This window comes from Cydia amplana, chromosome 6, assembly GCF_948474715.1.
Source record: "Cydia amplana chromosome 6, ilCydAmpl1.1, whole genome shotgun sequence".
In the NCBI taxonomy this organism is placed as follows: domain Eukaryota; kingdom Metazoa; phylum Arthropoda; class Insecta; order Lepidoptera; family Tortricidae; genus Cydia; species Cydia amplana.
This window is the reverse complement of record NC_086074.1, coordinates 17,957,794-17,983,825: the sequence shown is the minus strand read 5'-3', so window position 1 is coordinate 17,983,825 and position 26,032 is coordinate 17,957,794. Positions and strand designations below refer to the sequence as shown.

The 26,032-nt window shown below is 35.2% G+C and overlaps 2 protein-coding genes across 2 annotated transcripts in view; one reads left to right on the top strand and one right to left on the bottom strand.

Annotated features, from left to right (window-relative positions):
• The window catches only part of LOC134649001 (superoxide dismutase [Cu-Zn]-like), a 62,804-nt gene that overhangs the window by 34,142 nt on the left and 2,630 nt on the right, over positions 1-26,032 (top strand). The window lies entirely within an intron of this gene.
• LOC134649275 (23 kDa integral membrane protein-like) lies at positions 1,841-24,994 on the bottom strand. The gene is made up of 5 exons (XM_063503999.1): positions 24,775-24,994; positions 9,602-9,784; positions 4,065-4,247; positions 3,075-3,320; positions 1,841-1,959 (listed from the first exon to the last, which is right to left on the bottom strand). The coding sequence occupies exons 1-5, from the start codon at positions 24,835-24,837 to the stop codon at positions 1,885-1,887; spliced, it is 750 nt and encodes a 249-aa protein (XP_063360069.1). The 5' UTR covers positions 24,838-24,994; the 3' UTR covers positions 1,841-1,884.

The following is a 26,032-nucleotide window of genomic DNA, read 5'->3' as shown; positions in this document are numbered from 1 at the left end:
CTCTGAATTATATATTTTTACAACCTCCCTTTGCTTAAAGATAAACTTTAATAGAGATTGCTAATCCTCAACTGAAAATGCAGTCCTACGAATTAAAAACATTTGTTACTTAATTCAGAATTTGTCTAGTAGTATAAGTACCTAATAGTAACTAATAAAAATGTTGACATGTAATCTGGTGTTACGAATAAAAATGATTATGATTATTGTTTAAGATAGTTAACAAATATATTATATAACAACACGGACTATTTCAAAATGTTGACATACTTATAATACATAATCAAGTGGATATGTAAAAATAAATATTTGTAATAAAAATCAATTTAAAATAGTTAAAAAAAGACTACATTGGGAATTCATGATACCTAATGTGCATGTATCAAACCTTAAGGTGTAATACAGATACACAATGTTTAATTATAATTAAAAACAAGTAGCCTTTGGTTTACATTTAAAGTTTAAGTGCATTAATACTAATATTAATTTACAATCTAAACTCATTATATACAGCAATTTTAAGGTTCAGCCATACAAGATGAAATCGAATGATGAAAGATAGTCCATGAAAGTAATATCAAATAATAAATAAGTCAGTCAGGTCTGGTGAGGTTTAGGTAGGTACCTAAACAATATTTCGATAGTAAGTTTATGAAGAATTAAAAAAGGACCCAGACATTAATGACATCCAGGCTAAACAAGGATTACAATGTAATATATTATTATGTTCTTAGAAATAAAACGAAGAATTATCATTATCACAAAATTACGTTTTGAGGTGACCGTACGCTTTATATCTAATTCTAAGCAACTAATTTCTAACAATCACTTAATTTTACCTACGTATAATATCTATTCGAGGTAACAAAGATTAAAACTATGGTTATAAATTATTCTTAGATAACGGTTTTAATATAACTTTATTAAAACTCTTTAGATTCCGGTGGATTCAGTATATATTCGGTATAATAGTTATAATTAACTGTCTATTAAATATTGGATGGATAGATAATGCACCTTTATAACATAAATATATCAAAATATTATTATGTTTTTTTTTTCAATAATGATATTTGATTATATGGTAATTAAATAAGATTAGCACATGTATACAGGTTGCTTCCTGTAACAGGAGCAATAAATTAAACTGTAAGCTGTACTCCTCAAACTGACTAATATTTGTTCAGCAACTTTTGAAAATAACTCATGTTTTGATTTTTATTACACTTTAAAGTTTATTCTAAGACGCAATGTATTGCAAATTTTGTTATGTTTAAAGCGTGACAAGGGTGACAAGCAACGTCAAACACACTGATGTCAGCGTACATTGAAGGCAATATTTATTTTGTATGAAAAAGAGGAAGTCTAAAGGATTCATAATTTTTAAAAGTTGCTGAACAAATGTTGGTCAGTTTGAGGAGTACAGCCGTTAGTTAAATTTATTGCTCCTGTTACAGGAAGCACCCTGTATTTAAGAAGTACTTAGACGATGCAGTGACAATTATTTTTTCTATTAAATAGGTAATCTTTAAATATTAAAACAATAATTAAAGTACTCGGTATTTACTACTAAGTCTAATTTAACCATCCAATGAAAAATACTTATACTCGTACCTTAAATATAATTGAGACAACATATTAAAGAGAGACCTCAAGAGAGCTAGAATACAGTGTTTAAATGGACACAAAACTTGGAGAATAATCTTGCATTTTATCAACCAGAAACAATTGCAACAAACGAATTAAGATTCCGCCAAGACCAACTCAGGGGCCTATTGCATAATAAAATACAAATACTATTAGTGATTTTGTATGTAATCCGGCCCTGGTCGTAATACTTAATACTGACATTTTTTTTTCTTCCAATATAATTCAAGTAAATACTTAAGCAGATTCTCGGCTCTTTCCTTGGGTTTTAATAGCGTGCGCCAACCAGAGGGCGAGGACGATACCAGCAACCTGAAATATATAGAAAACGAAAATATAGAATTGCACATAAGTACTAAAAAAACAAAACAAAGTCAAAGGAAAACGGGTAGAAAGCATCACGCGATCTCCGATCACCTGTCATAGAAAACGAAGTGTCGGAAGCCTTTGCCCGGGCCCAGACTGTTCTTTATCACTAAAGACATGCTTAACTGGAGTCTATCTTAAATACATTTTGTATATTGTTGTGTCCATTAGTCCATTATACGCTATTAATGACTATCGTAAAATGAGGTTAGTAGGCGCAAAACTGACATTCAAACCTCGATAACATTTTATTTTTACATATGCAAACTGAATGGTGTATAATAATAAGTGTTCCGGACGTTTGTATTTTAGTTTTTATTTTATTTTGGGTAGTTCCATTTCATAACTTTGACGATAAACAGGAAAACCCACCTCACCCCGTAGTCCCTCGTATTTGGGGTGAGTTGGGTTTTCATACAAAGATGATTTTGGAAGATTGTTGGATCGATTTTTTTTTATTATGAGTATTACTATAGCTCCATTTTAAATTGGAATACATTATTTTTGTAGCAGTAGCCTTAAAAACCCATCTCACCCCCCTTTCATCCCTTCTCTCCCCATTCATAACCCAACTCTCCCCGCGAACCCTACTCACCCCATTTTACGGTAATAAAAAATGTCTCATGACAGACAACCAATCGTAAAATCACTAAAAAATGTACCTACAGTTCGTTGGTGAGGCAGTCAGAATGCAAGATCTCGATAGCTGTCATGTCGTCATGATTATTACGATGTCGATACCAATTGATTAGGAGCATATTGGTACTTATGAAGAAAAGAACAGAAGTAAGTAAGAAGAAAAAAAATCTTACTTAATTGTCGCAAAAAACCACACTCCACGGAGAGAGATTAGTTGAACTAAGTAACTACAAGTGGTAATTGCCCTTTATTTCACTGGAGTGACTATAGGTGCTCCGTCAAGATCTTCCACCTAAGGGTCAGTTGCACCAAACTGTTCGTCATCGTTAAAGAGTTCGCTAAATTTTATGGAAAGTTTCATAGTAAACCGCCGCGCCGCGGTTGATCAGTCTGTCAAGTGTCAGTAAGTAAACAAGTCTCACCTCCAAAAAGCAGAAGAGTAGCCCGCAAACAATAACACTCAGTCCCGCACTATGGATCGCACTGAGCACCTTATCCTCACACCCTTGCTCGTAATACGATCCCGCGTTAAGGCACTCGGAGCGCTTGATCTCGGCGGACTGGTCGGAGTTGTCAGGAGGGCAGCAGCTGTAGGTGGGGTTGATGGCGGGCTGGCCTCGGTCGTTGGCGCGGTAGTCGTTGGGGCCGGTGATGCCGCAGCATTGGAGCTGGAAGGAGATTGATAAACTGTGAAAATGCAGCAAACAATTTCCCCTAAAATTGGCAGAGACGTAGACTGAGTTTTCGGTGAAATAGACTAAAAATCGGTGCTGGCTGAAACAGTAATAGATGTGGGTACTTTTAAAGTACATACTTATATAGTAGTACAGGATGGGTAGTAAAGGATAGGTAGTATAGGAAGTAATATCTCTTATACAATAAAGATGCAAAATAATGTAGCTGTAGTGAAATAATACTTAAAATCAGTGTTGGTTGATGCCGAACTGAATGTAGCCGTCGAAGTCAATAAAATGATAGATGATGCAAAAATATAGAAGCCTTAGAGACAGTTGAAGACTTATTTTTGGTAAATTGTGAAGTTTTTTTAGATGACGGTTTATAATTGAAACCTATTGCTATTCAAATATATTACCTAAATACGATTTTTAACCTCCTGACGACAACTGGGTATCAAATGCTAGTTTAAATTTAACTCTGTCAAGTTGACAAAAAGTCAAAACTAAAGTCTATTTTTTTATTCGGTAGACTGAAATGACAGTTAATAGTATGGAATGACATTTCATGTTCATACTATTAACTGTCATTTCAGTCTACCGAATAAAAAAATAGACTTTAGATTGGGGCTAATATGTACTACATGTAGGACGCCGGTCGTCAGGAAGTTTAAATTGAAGATGAAAATGTACAAACAATTTAAAAATGAAAGAAATATCAAGATTTTCAAAACTCACGTTAGACTGAATGCGGTCCCAGAAGGCACGATAATCGTTATCCTCCTCGCGCAGCGACTTGTTGTTGATGAAGGACTTCCGTAGGTTGGCCTTCATGGATTCCTCGATCTGGGGGCGGAGCGCTGCCGCCGCGATGCCCACTGACAGCTCCAGGAGGATGATGATGATCAGTAAACCAACGAACTGGAAGGGAAGATAGAAATACAAGGTGAGTGGAGGCGACAGGAGAGCTGGCTCTTACATCGCTCAACGCGGCAAGTTTAGTTTGTCAAGGTGATTTTGTTATAGGTATGTGTGCAACAGATCCTACAGATGTGCAAATTCCGAAAAGTTTTCAAAAAGTTGGAGAAGTTCTTGGAAAACTTAGGAAAGTGTAACAGGAAACAAAGGAAACTTTAATTATTGAAATGGAAAATTTCGATGCTCCTACAAAAATATTAGAAAATTCTGATTTTTTTAAAAAGTGGAAATAAAAAAATATCGATATTTTGTTATAGGTTATCAATTAGTACAACAAACAAGAATTATTATTTAAGAATACATTTATTACATAGTTCATCGTATCTTTAGCATTTATGCAAGTGGCAAAGAGCAATGAATATTTTATTTAGCGAACGAAATACTGTAGGCGTATTGATACTTGGCGATACATATAAAAAAAGTTTGAATGAATTTTAACACATAAACTATTTAAAAAACTGGGTTCAAGGAACTATTAAGTATACTCATTAAAATAAAGTATTATAAGGGATATTAGAAGTATCTGTGTATACAAAAGAAATGAGTGGGTGTAGAACATGGCCTGATTTCACGGGTCAGATTTAAATTATCGGCAGTCACGCACTAGTAAAGTATTCTTATACACACCTACTTACTATACCCGGATCAATACTTGCGGTTTATTACGGTTCCCCAGAGGTTACCATTTGTCATATTAAGTATATATGCTACCATTACTACCCAAAGGTTGTCTGGAAGAGATCGCTGTTTAGCGATAAGATCGCCTGTTGTTTACCTCTGATTGTGTTTCTGTTTTCTTTTTGTATTATTTTATTTTTATATCTAAAATTACAAATAAATAAAAAAAGACAACGCTTCAAGTCGTTCCCGGCGCAAAGGTACCCATGATGCTCGCAGCATTGCCACGCTGGATCACCAGGGACAGCCTTTGCACGAGGAACGACTCGGAACGGGGGCCGTCCCCTTTTTGTATTGTTTTCTTTTATTGAGGTGTGCAATAAAGAGTATTTATATGTGTTGTCATCATCATCATCATCACAGGCCTTTCCGTCTATTGCAGACGATTTATGCATTGCTGTTTAGACAACGGATTTGGTGACTGTGGAGGCCGATGCGTGAGCGGCACGATCTCCCACATTTTTGGCAGAGAAAGCTCATGCCACCTGAGGTTCCATTCCCGGTTTGCTTTCTGCGACACCTTCTGCTATCTAAAGCATTAAACCAGGCTTGGTCGCATAGCCTTCTCCCCTCCACAACACGCTTGCGCCATCCATCACGGTCTTCAGCTAAGGCTTCCCAGGCATGGTGGTTGATTTCAAATGCAGACATATATGTCTCGCTTAACACAGTCTTTAAAGCGCAGCATCGGTCTTCCCACGTTGTATTCCACGTTGTGGTCTATTGTTGTATTGTATTGTAATATTCACTCGTTTCGATTCGACTCATAGCTCGGGAAATGTTGGTCTATTCTGTTTTTTTATATAAATGTTCATAATGGCGGAGCCATTGGGGTTCGCGAGGTCTACAGCTCATAGAGCCACTAGTAAAATAAGTAATAGGTGTGACCAAGTTTGCAAGGTCAGTCGGTATTACTTAAACTTCTGTTTCTACTTTTAGAAAACATCATCGATTAAACTACTAACGTTGTAACCAATCAGTCCATTATTAATGAACCTAATACATGAAACGTAGTTAAGCTAAACGATTGCTTTTACAGAAACGTAATTAGGCCTAGGTAGGTACATACGTATAGGTTTAAAAGTTATAGCGTTCTAATACCATTAGAACTGCTTTTACTGTTATTACTGAGACTGAGCCACTCCCAATGTATGTACTTAGGCACTTGACTGTCATCATTCCCTAAAACAAAAATAGTCGTATTTATAATCGCGTCAAAAATATCTCTCTTGATAAAACTAAAGTATAAGTACCTAAAAACCTTCAAGAAAAGAGTGTAGGTTACTCATAGCTTAAGACGAAAGTGGAGGACCCAGGCGAAATCGCCTTTTCATACAGTATGTAAACATGTCCTCATTTGTCTCTCTGGATATTAACATTATTAAAAATGTTTTGACATACTTGGTTGATATCAACCACAGCTATCACCCTACGTTTGATCGCAACTAAACTATACTATTTACTTTAGTTCCTCTTACTGTACTTACCTGACTTTAAAAATAATCTTCAACCTCACAAATCCATTCATAAACTCGTTACCTCGTTAAAAGTCAGTCAATCTCTTTACATACTACACCTACCTAATATTGAGTGCTAAAACACTAGCAGAATATGCTTTATTCCAAATATTTAAAGTCTTGTTTTGAACAATACGAAATTCACGAGTGAATGATAATGAAACAGGTCATGAAGCTAATTTCGCTGGACACATTCTCCTGGCACTTACTTCCATCGCTTTTATCACGTACCAACAATTTTAATGTGACCTCCAATTACCCATACTAATTACAGATTTCGAGGCCAAGATGGGTTAGCCAATGTCAACGAATTGAATTGAATTGAATTGAATTATCATTTATTCACAAGAACATATGGTACATGGGATGTTACAATAAAGACACTGAACCTTAATACATTCGGCCGTTAGGCATGTGAAAATTAGAGTTGTTTTAACCTAGTTAACTACTTATTCTATTATTCTAGTGCATGCATATTATTACTTATTTAAATATGTAGTAAAAATAATTATAATGTTATATAGTCAAAATTTATAGAACAGGAAGAGAGTTAATACAAAATAAATTTCCATCTTATATGTCGTTATATTACATTATTAATTTATTATTTTAAATCGGATTACATTAAAAATTATCATTGAAAAAATTTTCTATTTTATAATATGTTTTTCCAATTAGCTCTGCCTTTAATTTTCTTTTAAATAGATTTAGATGTAACTCTTTTAACTCTTCTGGTAAATGATTATATACTTTAGAGGCCATACCCAGTATGCCGTTTCGCAAAAACGCAGTTTTGCCAGCTACTGGGTTAATTTTGTACTTGAAACGCCTGTTCCTAGAGTTCTCTGACACTAATGGGAACAAATCGGGGTTTGATTTAACAAAAACTGACACTTCATAAATATAAAGACCGGCCAATGACATTATATTAAGATCTTTAAAATAAGGTCTACAGCTTTCAGTTCGTTTTATACCACAGATGGCGCGAACACAATTTTTTTGAGCACCAAAAACTAGTTTTTTGTTTGTAGAGTTGCCCCAGAAAACTACACCATAACGAAGAATTGATCCAACATATCCATGATAGGCTAGTAACGCAGTTTTTCGATCCGAAATTTTAGCGATTCTTTTAAGGGCAAATACAAAACTATTTACTCGTTTACATAACGTTAAGGTATGTGTTTTCCAGTTTATATGATTGTCTATGTCAATGCCTAAAAATTTAGTTACGTCTGTGTGTTCAACATTATGATCATTATATTTTACGTCAAGATTTAATGGTTTTGATTTTGATTGATGGAATTGCATAATTTTTGTTTTATCAATGTTTATTTTTAGTTTGTTCGTTTCCAGCCAGTTGATGATAGTCTTAAGGGTATTGTTTATGTCAGATTCATATGTAGTCGGGTCGTTTGATTTAATTAAAACTGTGCTGTCATCTGCGAATAATATCATGGGATGTTGAACGTGTGTTGGCAAGTCGTTTATATAAACTAGGAAAAGCAACGGGCCTAGGATGCTCCCTTGTGGAACCCCACGAATCAAAGCCCTTAATTTAGAATAGTAAGCAGTTTCTTCTTTTGTCTCAGGACATAGCCTTTTTATTTCAGTACACTGCATTCTATTACTTAAATATGAATTTAGTAAGTCTAGGGCGTTACCTCGGATTCCGTACCGTTCTAACTTTTTCAGCAAACGGTTATGGTCGACGAAATCGAATGCTTTCGATAGATCCATATATATCGCACAAATCGGTACCCCTTTGTCGACATAATGAGTGGCAGTTTTTATCAATTCGTAGATGGCTGTGGTCGTTGATTTGTTTTTTCGAAATCCATTTTGTTGTTGTACAAGTATTTGTTCTCGTTCTAGAAAATTATAAATCCGTTCATAAATGATTTTTTCAGCTATTTTAGAGAAGATGGATAATAAAGCTATAGGTCTATAATTTTCCAGTTGTTCTCTGTCATTTTTTTTGAATAGAGGCTTCACTACCGCAATTTTAAAGTTATCTGGGAATATCCCTTTTTCAAGCATTTGGTTACAAATAAATGCTAAAGGATACGATATTGCCTCAGCACAGTATTTTATCACATTTGTTGTAATCTCGTCGATTCCGGTACTTCTAGTATTTTTCAATGTTTTTATTATTCTAATAATGTCGATAGGTGTTACAGGGTGTAAAAAAATTGTATTAAGGGTATTCGTCGGTAATTTCTCATCAGTATTTGGTAGGCGGTTTTGATCAACATTTGTCTCGCCTATATAGAAATCGTTAAAAGCATTCGCAATAGTGATGGGATCTGTAAGCATTTCATTGTTTTTGTTAACAATTTTATGTATTGATTCTATAGGTTGATTTTCATTTTTATTATTAATTATTTGCCAAGCAGCACGATTTTTGTTATTTGATTTTTGTATGTGGCGTCTATTTTGTAATTTTTGTGTAAGTTGAATTATCTTTTTCAGTTTATAAGAATACGCCTGAAGCTCTGTCTTGTTCGAAGCACTTGGGTTGGATCTATAGTTCCACAGCATTTCCCGTTTTTTTTTACAGGAGATCTTGATACCTTTAGAAATCCATCGTGGTTTATTTCTGAAAGACAGCTTGATCCGTTTATACGGAAAACATTGGTCGTATAATAGTGTAAATAATTCTTTAAAGTTATTGTATGCGTCATTGGGACTATGGCTTGTTACCCGGGTTGGTGCGTTCTGTTGCATTCCCAGAAGTAGTTACCGAAATGTCTTAAATAATGGACCTGGTGACCGAATTACGGAGACTGCGGTACGAAAATAGATGCGATCGAGATTTGGGACACGGAACATATGATTATGCGAGAAATAGATTCGAGAGAATCCTCGTATCGTAATTTGATCTTGATGTAGAAATAGCTCATTTAGTTTTAGGATATTATCATTAATCGTCGCTTGCCGTAGGTACCTAACATTGAAATTTTTTAAATTCACAAAAATCAGCAAAGGTTCACTATGATGATAACTATAAGATGCCGACGGCTATTAGGTCGGCGTCCGTTTTGGTATCATGCCATCTCAGCTACTAGAAAAAAAGAGATAGGTATACAGGGTATAGGTACTCACGATATAAAGAAGCTTGGGGCTCTCTTTCCACGCGCCAAAGCACCCAAATGCAGCCACTATGATAATAAGAACGCCGACTGCTATAAGAACGGCGTCCGTTTCATGCCCGGTTTGCATATCGGCGAAGCCCTGTATCATGCCCATGTCCACGCATGCTGTCGCTATTATGACGATGCCGAAGATCTGGAAAGAAGGAAAAGAGGAGGTTAAAATGTGTCATAATAAGGAAGGTGGAAAAAACCTAAGTTGATTCTAGACGAACGCCAATTTTGGACTTTTGAGCAAACGCCCAAAGTGTGACTCTTATCTAAGTGACGAAGATTGTCATAATGCTTGATTGATATTATTGATATCAATTCTTGGGACATAATCTGGTAGTAAACTAGCAAATTCAGTATTAGAATTTGGCTGATCTCAATTATTTTACTACTCGCACTGCTTTAATTCCTAACAATTAGGGTGTTATACTGGAAGTTAATGATATAATGATACCTATAGGTATTTAAACTCAGCTGTTAATCTTTTATAAAAAAATACAACTCACTTATTAAAGTAGACATAAAGTAGTCATAAAGACCATAATAGTATATTCCTAAAAAAACATAAAAATTTGAACCTGCCTACATCCTACTCGTACATACCTGCTTTAAAACATAAAACCTGCTGACGAAACACCGTTGACATACCTCAATCAAGTTACCGATACCGGCGCAGTGCCAGAAAAAGCTGTAGGTAAGCACACATCACGACATTACACAATCCAAAGACATCTGTTTATCCAAAAAACTGGCTTTGGTCAAGTATTCATTAGTAGGTAGGTACATAATGTCACGTCACGACTCACGACGACACTCGACAGTAGCCGATTTTTCATGGGTCATACAAAGATTATAAAACAAAAATTGTTCCTCATGTGAAAAATTGGTCACAGCTTATTGTGTGTATGATGATTTTTAACTCAAAGATTAATACCCCCTTATTCATAAAACGTTTTCCTTTTAATTTGTTTCTAAAGTTAGTAAAGTATCGTTTTTTATAAAGTAAACAACTACCGACTTAAGTAGGTACCATACCGATCTCACAGAGGTTTTAAATTATAGTTTACTCTATAAGTTCATGACCACGAGTTCAAATGCTCAAGTGGGCAGAGTTTACCAATTATCGCTGTTCTCTCCTATTTGTCGACGCCCACGCATCTGCTGATATCTTAGTTGCCTAATCGTATTGTTAGGATTACACAACAATTATTTCTGTTCTTGGATTTTTACATACATTTTATCAAAGACATAAAAAAATTATTACCATTACCAATTCAATGGTAAAACGACGGAAACCCGAAAATTTTATACAAGTATAGGTAAATGTGTAGAAAATAAACATAGCAATTGAAACTATTTTTACCACAACACCAACCAACCCACCCAATCCTACCTATACCTAAACAAAGTATGTATATATCTTCTTTTCCATAAATAGAGCACAATATAAAGGGGTTAGTGCAAAAGTGAAAACATATGTATTTGACGTCGACTGTAACTCAAATCTCAAATCTCTATGATCACTGATTTTCTTAAATCTTCTTTGAATATACCTTTAATACCTTTCAAAAGCCTGGTTGTGTAAAACTGTCTCTAATCGTAAGTTTTGTATTAAATGACAGCTGTCACCGCCATATTTAACCGCATCTTACAACTAATCGTTTTTGGACATGGGTACCTAATAGTATGACGGGTCACTTCAACCATTATGTCTCATCTTTCTCATTTACATATCGCATTTGGTTAGATTCCCATACATTTAAAGCACACAGACGGCGCCAGAGATATCTGACATCTTAGATGTAGGTAAAGTGCCATTCTTTACCTAACTTTCCTTTCTCAACTTAACTTTCTCCTCTCTCTTCTTCCTTCTTCTTTTTCTCTTCTTCTTCTTTTCTTTTTTTCTTCTTTTCTTTCTTCTTATCTTCTTCTTTCTCTTTTTTTTCTTAACTTTCTTTTCTTTTCTTTTTTTTTCTTTTTACTAACTTTTCTTTTCTTTATTTTTTATGTTAGCCTCAGAACTAAGAAATTCAAATAATAGTCGCACCTATATTAGAATTCGTTTTGTACTATAGTTGGAAAATGTTGGACCATTACGGTTCTTACGATCGTCTACGGGGCCTCACACATTCAACACGTGCTACCATTTCCCATCATTTATACAGTCCCACGTCATCTTCGGCAGTTAAAATAGGTCAGTTTACCTTATACGACGCTAATAGGCGGGGGAAATGGGCCGTAAAAACGATGGCGAAACTTTCGATCGTGTGGCAAGAGTGTCTTCTGTGCTTTTGTATTAAAGGATGACTCACGCTAGACCGGGCCAGGGCCGGGCCGGAGGTTCCGGCGCTTCATTTTCTATATGGCAAGCACCACGTGATCACCGATTAGCCGTCATAGAAAATGACATGTCGGATGCCTCGCGCCTGAATCATGTAAAGATTGTTAGTGTAGTACTAGGTAGTGAGTTTGACCAACAAGTCGTTTTTACTAGATATAGGGTCATTGCGCTAGTTTTCGTCCATGCTCTAGTTTTCGTCCACTTGGCATCTTATAGCAAATAATATTTAGTATATTTAATTTGATACTTGCGAAACATAATTTTTAAGTAGATAGATATAGGTATTGTTTCGAAATTAAGGATTGCAATAAGTCCAAATTTGTGCAGAATGTAGGTTTATATTCAAATTTCGTCAAGTGGACTAAAACTAGAGCTGGACGAAAACTAACGCACCTACCCTATATTTTGATAGGGGATGGAAAATAGAATAAGACTAACGGAAATTCGTTTTCAGCACACCAGCTGGTAAAGGCTCTCTTGATTGTTCAAAAACTGATAAGAAAGTTGCACTTTATTCACATGTGAGGCAAAGTAATCAAATGCAAATTTTGAGTTGTTTTCTTATGCTGGTAGAATTGAATTAGTATAACTCGTAATTAAGCATTTTTCGACCCCATGCACACCGCTGTGGACGGGTTAACTGATTATGAAGATGCTACAATGAGAAAAGAAACTAGCTCGCGTGGTCTACAGGTCAACGAGCCACTAGTGTATTTAGACAATATAGTAGTGTACAGCAGCAGAAGTTGCTAAGCGGGCCAGGTGTTCAAATCATCTTGACGCGACTTTAATGTTAAGAGAATAAGAGCGTGTCAAAGTAATTTTGAACACCTCGCGCGCTTAGCAACTTCTGCTGCTGACTGTACCTACATAATATGTACCTACATGAGTATTATGTATATGCCACGGTTACCTTGAGCTACAATAGGTGCATCGAATTTCCGTTGATCCACCTGCATCGGTGCGCGAAGGGCGCATCATTATAATTAAGATGAGCGTGACGATGGCTTTGTATGCATTGTTGAGCTGTGTTGTATACGAGTATATGATATCTAGTCTAAAACATCATGACATGGTCACTCACAAAAATCATGACACACACACGCTTCACTAGATCATTACATAGTATAAAACAAAGTCGCTTCCCGCTGTCTGTCTGTCCCTATGTATGATTAGATCTTTAAAAGTACGCAACAGATTTTGATGCGGTTTTTTAAATAGATAGAGTGATTCAAGAGGAAGCTTTTATGTACAATTTGTTAACCCGTGCGAAGTCGGGGCGGGACGCTAGTTATGTATAAGTAATTGAGTAAGTAACTTCGAACTTTTTAGGGCGTCTGGGCTATAGGTATAACCGCGAAATTCGCAATTGCGGGCATCTTTCACTGTTAGATTCACTCTAATTACGCCTTCATTGGAGTGAAAGAGAAAGATCCCCGCAAATTGCGAATTTCGGTTTTCGCGGTGGGTACCTCTGCATTCAGGCTCGCATTGTCTTTAAATCTCAATATTTGTGTGTCATCTGCTTTCGTTCAAAAAGTGCAATGATGACACGATAGACTATGCAATCGCAACCATCATATATCTATTGCCTTTTTGAGTTTTTTTTTTGTAAATACAAAATAGGTACATGCAAAGATTTTTTAGTAACTACCGTAAAATGGGGTGAGTAGGCGCAAAACTGACATTCAAACCTCGATAACATTTTATTTTTACATATGCAAACTGAATGGTGTATATAATAAGTGTTCCGGACGTTTGTATTTTAGTTTTTATCTTATTTTGGGTAGTTCCATTTCATAAATTTGACGATAAAGAGGAAAACCCACCTCACCCCGTAGTGCCTCGTATTTGGGGTGAGAGGGCTTTTCATACAAAGGTGATTTTGGAAGAATGTTGGATCGATTTTTTTTATTATGCGTACTACGTGTACGTGTTATGTGTACTATAGCTCCATTTTAAATTGGAATACTTACATTATTTTTGTAGCAGTACCTACTCACCCCATTTTACGGTAATTAGGTACCTAGTAATATAATTATATATAATTTGTATGTTTAATCAATTTGTTAATATAGTTTTAACCAGTTCCTAGTAATTCAATGTTATTCTGCTGGCAGTTTTTTTTAAATTCCTGTCGTTAGATAAACTGTTATCTGTGGCCTGGCACAGAATTAAACTTTAATACCGGACACACATCGTAATAGTTCACAGTGACAATACACTTTCGTGTGGTTTTATGGTTAGAAAAAAAAACAATAATTACCGCACCCGGGATGCCGGGCCGGAAGTAATTAATTTCAAAATAAAGTGTGTCAAAGGACTGTCTTATTTCAAACATAGACAGAGAGAGTCATACTATCTTTGTCTTTTACTAGTACTAGCACCCAAAAGAAAAGGATGAGTATAGTGTTTTTTTGTTCCTATTTACTGACAAATTGGTTTGACCATCTATACTTAGTACGTTTGTATTGTTTTTTGCATTAAGATGTGCAATAAAGAGTATTTTTTATTGTATTGTACAGTAACTTGCAGTAGATTCTGCACTACGAGGGTCAAAAAAATATGTGACATGCTCTAAATAAAATTGGGTTAATATCTTTGCGCGTTTCGGGATGTAAGGTTTAATCGTGGGTAAAACAGTCGTTATCAAACAGACAGTGGCCAAATATATCGGAACACAATTTTCTATGGTAACAACTGTGTCACGATATATTTGGCCACTTTGGCCGTCACTATCTATTTGATGTTGGTTGTACTCGCGTGACCACTTACGATGCATCATAATTCATACCGGGTATGACATCATATTCATATTGCGTCATATACAGCACAGTGTATCTTTTAACTACACTTAATTTGTGTCTTGTTCAAGGAGTGCTAGGGAGTGTTATTGTTTTTTTACCTTAGTAACATTCTTCATTAGTAAGATTTTAAATTAGAGTCAAACTTTTGGTTCATATGTGAAGCAACTGATACATGAAACTAGCATTCGTGACTTAGTAACCGTAGCCATCAACGTTATTGCCATACAATTGAAAACCTTCAGATTAAAACATATATTATTAGAGTCTGTGCGGAAAGAGTAGAGTCGTGGAAAGTATGGGGCATAATACATTCCACGACTTCTTCTCTTTCCGCACAGTGTATATATGGAACCAAATATCGGAATTCAAATTTAACAACATACCTATTGCTTACTAAGTATATCCACATTGATCCCAATGTTTTAATAGATGCTTATCATACCTAACTACTTATTTATTAATTTAGCATACCTTATACATATGACTAGAGTATCTCCAGCGGCAATTGTAAGTCAACAAAAAATCTGCATGACCACACTTTTGATTGACAAGACCACACTGACTGTCATGTAAATCTGTATGTTCCATGTGTGGGCGGTTCTAGGCATCATTAACAAAAACATTATACACGTAGCTATAGCATTCAAAATTAATGGCAGCAGCAGAAGCGGTAATTAATCGACTCAAAGAAAAATCAAACAAATAAGGAAATTTTCAAGGCGTTGTGTTTTATTTTAAACCTGAAAGAATCCGCGAGAACTCATCAAGAGACTTTTTTATGCATTTGCGTCCAAACAGCTTGGCGCAGTATAATGGGCAGGATGCCATGGACCCCTGACAGTAAGTATGTATAAAGTAACCGGGTCATATAGCAGTGAGCACGCGAGTTATATACTCTACCTACGTTGTAAAATTGAGTACTTACCAAATTAACCCGCCATAAACCCTCATTCTAAGAATTTGTCATGATGGGTGGTATAATTTCGTTTCTAACTATATGATACAATAGTACAACTAGTTACAGTTATTTGAGTAGATAATTAGCTGCTAACTTTATAGTTTTCAATGTTTTCACGGCCATCTTTCACAGTTTAGGTAATTGCTTGGTGCTCGGTGAATTGGTCTCAATTACCACGATCCGGGTATGACATCAGAAGGAGACGATTCACGATTCATTTGATTGGTTTAATTTAGATTTAGATTTTTACGAGGATATTAAATACTACTGTAGTGCTAAATAGACATCCCTAGACTAGATGTCTGAGGGTCGCGACTACATGAGGTCGTTATTTCGTACACCTAGGCTCTCCAATCTGCACGGTTTTCCGCCTTCCTGATAATAGGCCCCTACTGTGTAGATCCCTGGCAGACCTTCTTTACAGTGTCCACCCAGCAGGTGGGTGTATGTCCAGTCTAGACTAATAGTTTTCTAATAATTCCTCAAGCATACCAATATTGATATATGTATAGGTACTTCCCTGCCTACTAAGTATGTCTACTGCTGTGAACGTAAAGTATTAGGTACCTATGTCTAGGAACGCAAACCTAAACCATTTTTCTATCGCCACAGGACAACTATACACACTGGTAGCTCCTTTTTAATGCATTCTTTTGTGTTTAGCTTAGCTTTATCATAGAAGCAGAAGGTTACAAATGCCATGGTAGTCCCACTGATGCGTCTTTTGTCATTATGACACTGTTGTTGATGGAATCGATCGGCGTTACTAGGACGCGACCTGTCTGTCAATTCATAAAACATTTTGTATGGTACTCTAACTTGAACCACTTATTTGGAATAAGTATGAATATTCAATGGTCATATTATACTGGTCTTGCGACGAAGTGTGCGGGAATAGTAGCTATGCTCCAGTGACCCGAGTATCGATTGTAAAATGACTTAAATGCCACACCCCATAGTTTATTTTTAATGGGTTTTCATTTGTTAAGTGTAGGCTGTTTGTTTGATTTTATCAAGGTAGTGCTGATTTTTAGAAATTCTTAGAACGGCTGAATACGAAAACTGGAAAACCTGACGAATACCGAATAATTAATAAATATATACTCCATATGCATAAGGACCCTTTTCTGATGGATAGATGTATATGCTTATGAAGAATGAGGGCCCTTCTGTAATGGAAAGCCACATATTATAATAGGGTTGTAATGGCGGGTACGTATGCGCGCGCACTCGCGCATGCCTGTACGATGCTCTATAGTCATCTTCTCGGCACGTCAATGAAAAATGTCGATTTATTTTGCTTAGCCGTTGAATTTAATATTGTAAATACTGTTGAGCATCCTTACGATCGCTATATATTTACTTATAACATTTTCTTTTATATGTTACGTCATTTGAATGTATGAGTGTTGTCATCAAAGACACATTGCATATTAGCAAATCGTTTTGACAATTCCAAAAAAACTGATTTGACTAGTAGAAAAATACCCTATTATCGTTAAATTATAACAATTCAAAAATGTTATAGATAACCCTAAGCAACATTAGGCACCACCCACACAAAAACTCGAATGAATCGACAAATATAACAAAATACATGGCCTCAGCAATCCAGCTGACCTGTCAATAAATCGTACACTTAGGTACCTACCTTTTTCCAAATATAGTCGTGCGTGCACGCAAGACTGACTGACAGAAGAATGGACATTGAATCAGCTGCCATTAAAATTTATAAGCACGTGCCTACTTAAATAACTATCATAAAAAGCCTATCCCATTCATAAAACCTTTTGTCAGTAAGTATGTCTCGACTTGGAAATTTTAACTTGTAGTTCGGAAGACTTCCCAAAAGAAGAAATGCAAGTTGGTACTTGATACAGTATACGTTTTATAGGTACGTCAATGGGTCCTGAACTAGAATCTCTCGTGTTACTAAACCCAGTAGAATAATAACTAACATACATTCATTCATTCATTAAACTACAAAATGAAACAAAATACAAATAAATAGAAAACACAAATTAAACATTCGATTTGGGCGATATACAGGGTGGAAAGATAAGTCGGGCCCTGGAGGGAAACTACCTTAAATCCTTAAGCTGGCTCATTTTACTTAAAGGAGACATTCCTTCATTTTTAAAAAGAAACAAAACTGCATTCAAAGATTTTCTAAAACTCGCTTGCATCGCCCGGGACTCGAACCGACTAAAAATTCCAAAAAATAATAAAACTCGCAATTTTATTCTACTAGTCGATACAGTTAATGTTAATGATAACATTTCTCCAAGAAACATTAGGTCTTACATTCATCTATCGTACAAAATATCCATAAAATCTAATATTTAGTACTCAAGATTTTTTTAGACAAGCCAAATTGAAGAAAAAAAGAAAAATACTTTGAATGCAGTTTTGTTTCTTTTTAAAAATAAAGGAATGTCTCCTTTAAGTAAAATGAGCCAGCTTAAGGTAGTTTCCCTCCAGGGCGCGACTTATCTTTCCACCCTGTATATAAATTGACTCATTTATCAAAAAATTATTACCTCATTTTTTTCACGGTGGTTTAATTTAGAGAATTAACTTAATGAAGATTACTTCATATATCGGAATTACAGGTTCGTGACATAATATGTTTATAAATATTCAAGTGACTAACTACATGACTGTACGTGTACGTAGTTACGTACAACTTGCACATAAAATACCGATGTAAGAACTACACAATAAGTACCATAACATAATTTTCAAAATTCAATCCACATACCAAATAAATAACCCGAATGATATAATTGTAACAAAAATCAAGCTTAATAAACCTATTTGTCAACTGTTCACGTACTGAACACCGCCTCACTAAATTCCAAAAGGGAGTAAATGCTTGTACCGTGATTGGACTAGTTTACGTTTTAATGGTGTAAAGTGTGCGCATGGGTGAATCACGGACTTAGACGCCTCCGGTAAATGTTACATAATCCACTCGCAGGCATGGATTTAGGAACAGGGTTGGCAATTGGGTCATATACATTTTATTGTATCTAGCTAGTTCCCGTCTTTAGACATCGCAAAGTTAAGAGAATGCAAAGCTAATTTTTGGACTACTACCTACCTTACAGGCGGGATACATTTTAGTAGATACTTGAGGCACCAAATAAAAATAACGTGTTATAAGTAATATATGTATACGCACACAGGTCGTTAACTTTTTATGTTATGTGCACAGAAGTGACCTTTTTCTAAAATGTTTTTGACCCAATTCTATATTTTTACATTCACGGTCCTGCTTTGATAGGTAACGAAGAAACAAGAGGCCGGGCCCGGGCCGGGGCGTCCGACATGTTATTTTCTATGACGGCTGTACGGTGATCAGGATCACGTGGTGCTTTCCATAGAAAACGAAGCGCCGGAAGCTCTGGCCCGGCTCCGGCCCGGTCATAATCATAATCATAATCATTTTATTCGTAAAGCTAATTTACATGTCAGTCTGGATACAAATTTAAAATTATACGTAAAAATAAATAAACCTTAACATAGTAAGCATAATCCGATTAAATATCAATTTGTAAATGTAGTTCTATAAAGCTAGAACATATGAAATAAAAAAGTCAATTATACAAATCTAATAATAAAAATGTCAACACTTTCAATAGAAAGTAATCAAAGTAATTTACAAAAATTATTGCTTGGTCATTCATTATGAACTCGTCGTAATTGTAGAACGGGCGCTCAATAAGCCAACTTTTTAGGCGATGCTTAAAGGTGCTTACACTTGGGGCTTCAGTTATATTTTCTAGCGTGAGTCATGCTTTACTCGTAACATACACTAAATCTTCGAAAAGATAAACATGAAAGGTAACTTGACTGAATTTCTGGTCATAAATAAATGATAATTAATTACGAAACAAATGTTTATCGAAATTTAAAAATGAAAAATCTTTTCGCAAGAATACCTTCAGGTAGGTACCTAATACCTATGTATAATCCTCACTTCCATAGCTCCATATCGCTTGTTAGTAATAAGACTAATAAGTTAATTATTTACCTATATTTAGTAATACATATATTAAATAGATCCATCAAATCAATTCTATTCAAACACCGTACCTTTACAACGTATATAATGTATATAAATAAAGTACAAGCCCTAGCTTTATTTATATACATTGAATAAAAACGATTGACCTTCACGCTTTGAAATGAACAAACGCCCAGTCATACATGTATAGAATACAGAACAAAAACGGAATCGGTTCCATGGACCTGATGTCCCATGGTGCAAACAGACTTTTGTGAAAATAATTAACTTTGAATGATTGGTAGCAATAGCATAACATGTAAAAACCCCAGTTCACAGGCGGACTTTTTTCAGCTTTTTACTTTTTAGAGCAATGTGCCAAAGAGAATTTCCAAAAATTGCAAAGGTATCATGAAATTTTTTCGGTATATTTTTTTTGCATGTTTATTGTCAAACCGTTAGTTTTAATTTCCATAACACTTGAAATAGACTTGAAACAGTCGTCAACAGTTAAGAATACTGAGTAATAATCCCTAATCTGAACGGGACCTTTCTAAGCGAAAACTTTTTAGAAACTGCGGAAATTTTGAATTTGTTCAGCAACTTGCACATTGCTACATAGGTCTAACTCTAAAACAAGAAACTTCTTGGTTAGTTAAGCAAACATCGGATTTCTGGGGGCAAACTTAAATGGCAGGTAGTGACTGTAGGGAGTTCCTATATAGAAAAAAAAACAGTATGTGATACAGATGTGTGATATTATCTTATTATTCAGCCAGTTAATTAATAATTATAGGTAATGTGATTAAAATAGAATGCCAAAAATATTTTAACATAAGAAGTCGCAGAGACAGTAATCCCTAAACTAACTTTTCCAATGGCAGGATAAATTTACTGATTGAACGACTATTATTGAATAGGATTGGTCTTAAATAATATTTTTATTAAATGACTAACCTAAAATGGGGTGAGTAGGTGCAAAACTGACATTTAAACCTCGATAACATTTTATTTTTACATATGCAAACTGAATGGTGTATATAATAAGTGTTCCGGACGTTTGTGTTTTAGTTTTTATTTTATTTTGGGTAGTTCTATTTCATAACTTTGACGATAAACAGGAATCCACAAGGATCCCACCTCACCCCGTAGTCCCTCGTATTTGGGGTGAGTTGGGTTTTCATACAAAGGTGATTTTGGAAGATTGATGGATCGATTTTTTTTATTATGAGTATTACTATAGCTCTATTTTAAATTGGAATACATTATTTTTGTAGCAGTAACCTTAAAATACCATCTCATCCCCCTTTCATCCCTTCTCTCCCCATTCATAACCCAACTCACCCGCGAACCCTACTCACCCCATTTTACGGTAACCAAGAAAATAATATGTTAATAATTTCCCCTTATTTACGTAAATCGGGCCTAGGTGTTTTTGCGATCCGCTTTAATTTTTGTTAATGATTATTTGTTTTTCAGTCTACTTCTGTATATGTAACTGGTACATCTATATTTAAATGTAAACGTGTTATCATATATGATGATATATGTAGGTATGACCTTACGTAGTAAATTTAATTCAAATGAAAATCAACTTGACCTTGTAAGCTTTCGAACGAAATTGCGTTTCGTTGAAACTTTAAACAAGAAATACCAATTAACTCCTTCAGCTGTTGTTTTATCGTCCAGTTTGTTACATCAGGCCGACAATTAATTGATTACTGTAGTGTTCCGTTATACTCAGAAACAACTATTATGGCTGACACTTATATAATAACAGTATGGGCTCGTCCATAAATTACACACACAACATTTTGATTTTCTAGATACATCTAGATTTATAAATTCAACATTCCTATATACCTATTGCCACCATTTTTGTGACATTTTATTCTAAACTTAAACTGTTAAGGTACGCAATATTCACGCAACAACATTTTCGATCCCCTGCTGAAAGACAAACCAAACAAAAAAATCAACTATATTTTATAATTCCATTGATTCTAATTCAATTGCGAATTTTCCTATGGTGGGCCGCTAGAGATTAGTCATAGTTCTTCTATCCTAAGGTAGTTCAAGCTACCGTTAGCACCACGAGGAAAATGGTAATGAAAAAGGCGTAAAACCAAAGTTATTACCAGCATAAAGCCAGTTTCTAAATCATAGTTCAGTTCAGCCTTAATCGGGACCTCGCGTGACGGTACCACGAGTGACCGCTACTGAAACGCTATCGGGGGTGATTTATCTAAGAAACATGAAAGTGTTCTTAAAATATAAACTTAGGAGCCACTTGCACCATTCACTAACCCGGGGTTAACCGGTTAAACCTGGAGTTACCATGGTTACTAGTACAATTTGACACTGTGTTAACAGTTTAACCGGTTAACCCCGGTTAGTGGGATGGTGCAAGTGACGCTAGGAAAGCTAGGTATGAATATGATGATAATATAACAAGTAAAAATTTTGAAAATGTTAAATGCGATTTCGAATATAAAATATCCTTTTTTAAATCGGTTAAAAGCCTATGTCATCGTGTCTTAAAACCGAATCAAAATCGGTTCAGTAGTTTTGATGCCACGGTAGAATACATGACAAACATAGACTTCTCATTCCCAGTCCCGTCTTCGGATAAAATGGTCTGTCTATCCAAATTTACACTCCATCTATACGCATTGAACCAATTTATACAAGTACCAAGTAAAAATGTTTTTTTATTTATTCATAGTGGCCTCTTTTCACCCCACGTTAGATACCATTAGTCAATACCATTTAACATCAGAAACCCCGCCACCTGTCATCTATTAATAACTGTCAAAATTCCCCACAGCCCTAATAAATGCGTAGGTTTATAATAAAAGGGCGTCCAATTAAAGTGTTGTAGGAAACGTACGATTTATGACTAACTCTGTAATGGCCGGTTGGTTTTCTATGACTACATGTGTCATGCCTTAAGGTGATAGTTGAATCACTTGTCGTTGCTTACTACGTCAGCAATTCGTAGCCAGAGAAGAAAAGGAGAACTTTTGAAGAAGAATGTTTGTAAAAGCGATTCCGCGTGGGTCCTCTACTTTCGTCTTAATTGAAAATACAATGAATGCATAATAAATATGAAGAGTTGGCAACCCGTCACACCCAATTGGAAGAGGAGTTGTGGGGTATCATTAAATAAGTAACATCCGAATTTGTAAATAATGCATATTCCAACTTTACAGATTTTTTTAAGAATCTCTGATTCTACGATCTTCTAGTCTAATGTTATCTGGAATGACAGTAAATCATTAGTAAATGCTTGTGTTGATTGTCATTCAGCAACAATTGAATATCTGGAATTACTGTCGTATGGAAAACTTCAAAATGACCCTAATCGAGTAATATTGGTATTACCCGATTTACTAGACTGACGCAGTTTTTAATCTGACAGTTGAGGTTTGATGTTTGCCTGTACGGATACTTAGAGCCTGTCATTCAAAAGTATCAAGTTCAAAGTGTTTGTGTGTCTAATGTCTAATCGTAAAATACCTCTATTAAAATGACCCCTTATTTTAATGGCAGTTTTATGAAAAGTGTAATAAAAACAAAGTGAATAGTGAGAATAGGGTGTAGTGACATGAATCTTGAAACAAAACAAAACTGTACGCTGAAAATGTATAGGACTACTAAATTAGTGAGCCATTGAGGCTTTTCTGTGTCGTCGTTTAGGTACAAACAAGTAAAATTAAGGTAAATTGACTAAAAATATAACTAAGGTAAACGCTCCCCTGCTTGAAACGTTTCTATAGAAACCAACTTCAATATTCATAGGAAGAGATGTAAATAAAATGGTGCCAATAATCGGTATTAGGATGACAATCATTATATTTTAAATAATTTTAATCTTACAATACAGACTCAAAAAAAATACCTTCATAAATTATGTGTTTTCCCGCGAGTTTTCCATTTAAAAAAAGTACCTATACACAATTTATTGGCGGAAGTTATGCGGTCAAAATATTTAATAAAATAATTTGATTAGTTCCCAAATTGTCATGTGTAGGTACTATAGTATTTAAATTACATAATTTTTTTTCATGTAATGTTGGAAAAACTAAATCTGCAGTCGTCTCGTTTGACTCAGACAACACGACAACTTGTACATCAAGTACAAGTAGATCATCAGCTTGGAAAAAACCTGGATAAAAATAAATGCAGATCGTATTTTATTAAAGTTAGTATACTAAATTAATCATATAACCATTAGGTTAAACAATGATAACGTTTACAGCTCAGATGCCAAGGTTTCTTAATGCAGATAAAACTATTAGTATAGCTGTATTAATATACTAGATTAAACACAAACACGTATTTGGTTCTCTTCAGCAAAAACGTGGTGCGCCTTGGATTCCTTAGACAGCGCGGTGACACCCAGCCCACTTAACTTGATATGTAAGTTTGCAATAGATTTATAAGGTCTTAATGAGGGCTGACATCTGTGACCCTAATCTTATTTCCATTCATATGTTTTTGTCATGAATAAGTACACTCAGCAAAAGTATTTACTTACCATTATTATTTACCTTACCATTATAGCTCAACGTAAAAATAATAAGTCCCTGTATGTAGAGCATTTAGACATTTTTGATTTATCCGCTAATATTTTTTATTTATTTTTTTAATCTTTATTGCAAAAAAACTTTATAATACAAAAGGCAGACTTAATGCCATAAGGCATTCTCTTGATATTGATAGAGTTGGCCACAGAAACTTACATAAAGTCCTGTTAAGTCCGAGTGGTCATCACTGTACTACCTAATGTAGATATCATTTTTTTAATAGCGTTATTTACTGACATTAAAACTAAGTACGATGTGTTTTGTGATGTTGACTCTAAATAACCAATCTTCATTTGAGGTGAAGTAAAAATGGTTAAACAGAAATTCCATTGATTTTGAATTAACCTGAGGTTAATAATTAATTATTTAATAACGTATAAACAATAATTCACGCTCGCTTCCCAACACCGAATAATAAACTATCAACTCACCATAAACAATCCATTGAAGACGATCAGCAAATACTTTATACATTTACTGCCGCAACCCTCCATCTTGAAAAACAACACACAACCGAATTCAAAACAAGCGCGCCAAAACTGACAGTTCCAAATTTAAAAGTTTATTTTTTATTTTTCACGGACGCGTTCACTCGGCGGAGACGCGGCGAGTTGTGTATCCAGCCAGTGGCGTTAGAACAAAGTGCCGCTCCGTTGCTACGATTTCGGTATTTAGTACCACAGTAGTTTGATGGTGTGAAATCGCGTACGGGGTTGACTCACTACCCCCAAATTTAGTTGGACTTCGTTATTTAAGGGTGTAATGTATGTAAAAGGATCGCAATTAAGAGCCAACAGGAGTGGTCATTTCTCCATACAAACGTACTCGACTGTTTCCTCCGTGGGTTTTGAAGCTAGAGCAATGATTTTTTCAACACAGATTAATATTGTCAATATCTGTGTCGGACCGTTTTGCTTTTTTTTGATATTTTTGCTTTTTAAGGCGCTAGAGCCCTTCAAAAATGGCCAAAATGGCCTAATTGACTATGCCGCAATGAGAGGCGTGCTATTCAAAACTGATATGAATTAGTCAAAAAAGCAAAACGGTCCGATACAGATAATGTTATAATCATTTAGATTCCCAAATTTGGTTACGATTGGTTAAGTTTTGGAGGAGGAAACAGTCGAGTACGAAACCTCGATTTTTGAGATTTTTACGCAGGATTTTTCGCCTTGTCCTTATCGCACTAGTTTTAGGAGCCGCTTCCGTTAGCGAGACGGGTATATTTACCTAAAATATTTAAATCTTAGCTCCTGTTGGCTCTTAAATGGTTTTGGTTTGGGTTATTGGTCCTGGTTTTCTGTTATTAATGTGTGATGGTGTAGGCGGGTTCGTTAGTTCGAAGATAGGTAGGTAATTGACTTCCGTGTCGTTAGTACGTTTTTTTTTTAGGAATTTGGTTTGATGTTGTTTTACTAATGGTGACGAGTCATTAGCTTTGAACGCATCGTAAATCTTATCAAATTCAGTGAACAAGTAAATCATTAACACATTTTGTATGAATATATACTCTTCTACAGATATTTGGTAAAAGTCTCTATTAGAGTCCATTTGATGCCATGGACATATTGATGCCAAAATAATACAGTTGTATGTATTTAATAACTATTAAATTTGTAGCTATAGCCGGTCAAACAACTTTGTTAGTAGAAAAAGAAAAAGGCGTGTACTTAATTAAAATTTTCTATG